This window comes from Rhincodon typus, chromosome 31, assembly GCF_021869965.1.
Source record: "Rhincodon typus isolate 14 chromosome 31, sRhiTyp1.1, whole genome shotgun sequence".
NCBI classification, from domain to species: domain Eukaryota; kingdom Metazoa; phylum Chordata; class Chondrichthyes; order Orectolobiformes; family Rhincodontidae; genus Rhincodon; species Rhincodon typus.
Genome location: NC_063362.1, coordinates 17,133,918 through 17,136,929, shown reverse-complemented (window position 1 = coordinate 17,136,929; position 3,012 = coordinate 17,133,918). Strand labels below are relative to the sequence as shown.

Genomic DNA, 3,012 nt, shown 5'->3' with positions numbered 1-3,012 from the left:
GGGCCTAGACCCTTCTTCAGAAATGGGTCTGAAGAAGGGTCTAGGCCCGAAACGTCAGCTTTCCTGCTCCTCTGATGCTGCTTGGCCTGCTGTGTTCATCCAGCTCTCCACCTTGTTATCTTACAACATCTGCAGTTCTGTCGGTTTTTATTCTGTTCAGATGAGAGTCCACCACCCTTTTGAGCTGCCTCAAGACTACAGATGCAGCTGGGACCATGTACCATGTTTTTAACAATCTGGATGGCTTGGCCATGAATTGGACATCCATAGACGCACAACACTTAAGTTCTTGTGGCATCATACATGCTGCTTCTCCAACACCCACTCTGGTCACACCAGCAGTTCCAACCCTCTTTTGCTCTGGTCCTGATAAAAGATAGACAGCTTCACAAAGAGTTACAGTGACCACTCAGGTCTACCAACAGGAGCTGCATGTTTTAATTAAGGCTGAGCAGATGGCAGAAGAAATGCATCAGCAGAGCACACCACCCAGGAGTTGGCTTGTGTAAATGTCTCACTGTGGGGAAGATGGAAAGTAGTCACCTGGGCTGAAAGCACTTACACTTATTATATAAAAAGGAAAAGAACTGCGGATGCTGTAAATCAGGAACAAAAACAAAGTTGCCGGAAAAGCTTGGCAGGTCTGGCAGCATCTGTGGAGGAGAAAACAGAGTAAACGTTTCGGGTCCGGTGACACTTCCTCAGAACCGTTCTGAGTTCTGAGGAACTCTTTATAGATATCTTTATAGAAACGTGTTTATATATGATATGACACATCTCTGGATAGGTGGGACTTAGCCTGATCCAGAGTTAAGGCCACTACCACTGTGCCATAAGAGCCTTATTCATCTTATTTCATACCCTAAGGAGTTAATTAGTCCATTCCATTACGAATCATTTGAACCAGTTAACCAGTTACCAGGGAACATAATCAATTTTTAATTTGTCCTACCATCTGGTATTAGTTCCTAATCAATAACATTCAGAATCATAGAGTCGCTGAGTCATATAGCATGGAAAAAGACCCTTCAGTCCAAATAGTCCATGCCAACCATGTTCCCAAACTAAACTAGTCCCACTTGCCTGTGATTGACCCATGTCCCTCCAAACCTTTCCTTATTCATGTACTTATCCAAATGTCTTCTAAACATTGCATCTGTACCTGTATCCTCCATTTTCTCTGGCAATCCATTCCACACACAAACCACCTTCTGTGTAAAAAAGTTGCCCCTCGTGTCCTTTTTAAATCTTTCTCCTCTCACGGTAAAAATATGCCCCCTAATTTTGAACTGCCACATCCCATGGAAAAGACCTTTGCCATTCACTTATTTATGCCCCTCATGATTTTATAAACCTCAATAAGGTCACCCCTCAACCTCCTACGCTGCAGTGAGAAAAGTCCCAGCCTTTCCAGTCTATTATTATATCTCAAGCCCACCATTCCCAGCAATATCCTGGTAAATCTTTTGTGAACCCTCTCCAGTTTAATAATATCCTTCCTCTAACAGGGTGACCAGAACTGCACACAGTATTCCAAAAGAAGCCTCACCAATGTCCTATACAACCTCAATATGATATCCCAATTCTTATACGCAAATGTCTAAGCAACAGAGGCAAGCATGTGTGACGTAAATTTCAAAGAATTATGTACCTGAACCCCTCGGTCTCTCTGTTCTACAACAATACCCAAGGCCCCACCATTAATTGTGTAAGATCAGCCCTTGTTTGTTTTACCAAAATGCAATACCTTGCATTTACCCAAAATAAACTTCATCTGCCACTCCTCAACCCATTGACCCAATTGATCAAGATCTCTTTGTAATCTTAGATAACCTTTTTTCACTATCCACTATACCACCAATTTTGGCATCATCTGCAAACTTATTAATCATCCCTCCTAAATTCTCATCCAAATCATTTATATAAACGACAAACAAAAGTGGACCCAGCACCAAACCCTGTGGAACACGGCTGGTCACAGGCCTACAGTCCGAAAACAACCTTCCACCACCACTCTCTGTCTCCTGCCATAAAGCCACTGTTGGGTCCAATTGGCAACCTCACCCTGAATCCCATGTTATCTAACTTTACTAATTAGTCTAACATGCTGAACTCTCACACAATATTTCTTATGTACTGATGTTTACCCGTTCAATACATTTGCATACAGTTACAAATATACAAACTAAGATTGTAACAGTTAGGGTCACATGGTGCAGTGGTAGTCTCCTTTCATTTGGATTCAAATCCACCTTCCCTGGAGCTGTACCATACATGCCAGAACAGGTTGATTTTTCAAAAAAATGGTTACAGATGATCGCTTAGAGTCTGGTCTATAGTAATTAAGACTGTATCGACATGTATTAAAGTTGCAGAATTTGGTTTAATTCCTCCACAATGTATGATTTTCTCACACTCTATTTCACTGCAGGAAACAGCACACAACAAGCTCCCACAAACAGTAATGTAATATTGACCAGGTAACTTTTTTTTATGAAATTGAATGAGGGATAAATATTGATCAGGACACTACTCTTCTTCTAATAATGTCAAGGAATCTTTTACATTCACCTGAAAAGGCAGTCTGGGCTTTGGTTAAATGCCTTGTCTGAAATACAGTACCTCTGACTGTGCTGGGCTCTCCCAATGCTGCACTGGAATATCAGCCTAGATTGTTGTGCTCCAGTTCTGGAGTGGAACTTGAAGCCACAACTTCCTATCTCAGGTAAGACTTCTAAAAGCTGAGTCAGTGGTAGCTCTTGAACCTCAGCAAGAGTCAGCACGTTCAGGGGAGAAAGGGAGAAAATGAAAAAGGCACAGAAATGCAGAATGAACTGACAGGCTGTAAAGTGATATTGATCTTGTTCAGATTGTAACTTAATATTGTTGCAGGTTGCCAATATTTTGCTGAATGGAGTGAAATATGAAACTGACTTGAATGGATCAGGGGAATTATCGGAAAGACCTCTCTCCATATCTTTCTTGTTCTCATCAATCTGTCACATGCCAAAA

General features: G+C 41.6%; 1 protein-coding gene across 1 annotated transcript in view; it reads left to right on the top strand.

The window, feature by feature from the left end:
• The window catches only part of LOC109933498 (proton-associated sugar transporter A-like), a 115,295-nt gene that overhangs the window by 27,820 nt on the left and 84,463 nt on the right, over nucleotides 1-3,012 (top strand). The window contains exon 7 of the mRNA XM_048614882.1: nucleotides 2,893-3,012. Coding sequence (XP_048470839.1) covers nucleotides 2,893-3,012 — 120 coding nt within the window. The remainder of the gene's footprint in view (nucleotides 1-2,892) is intronic.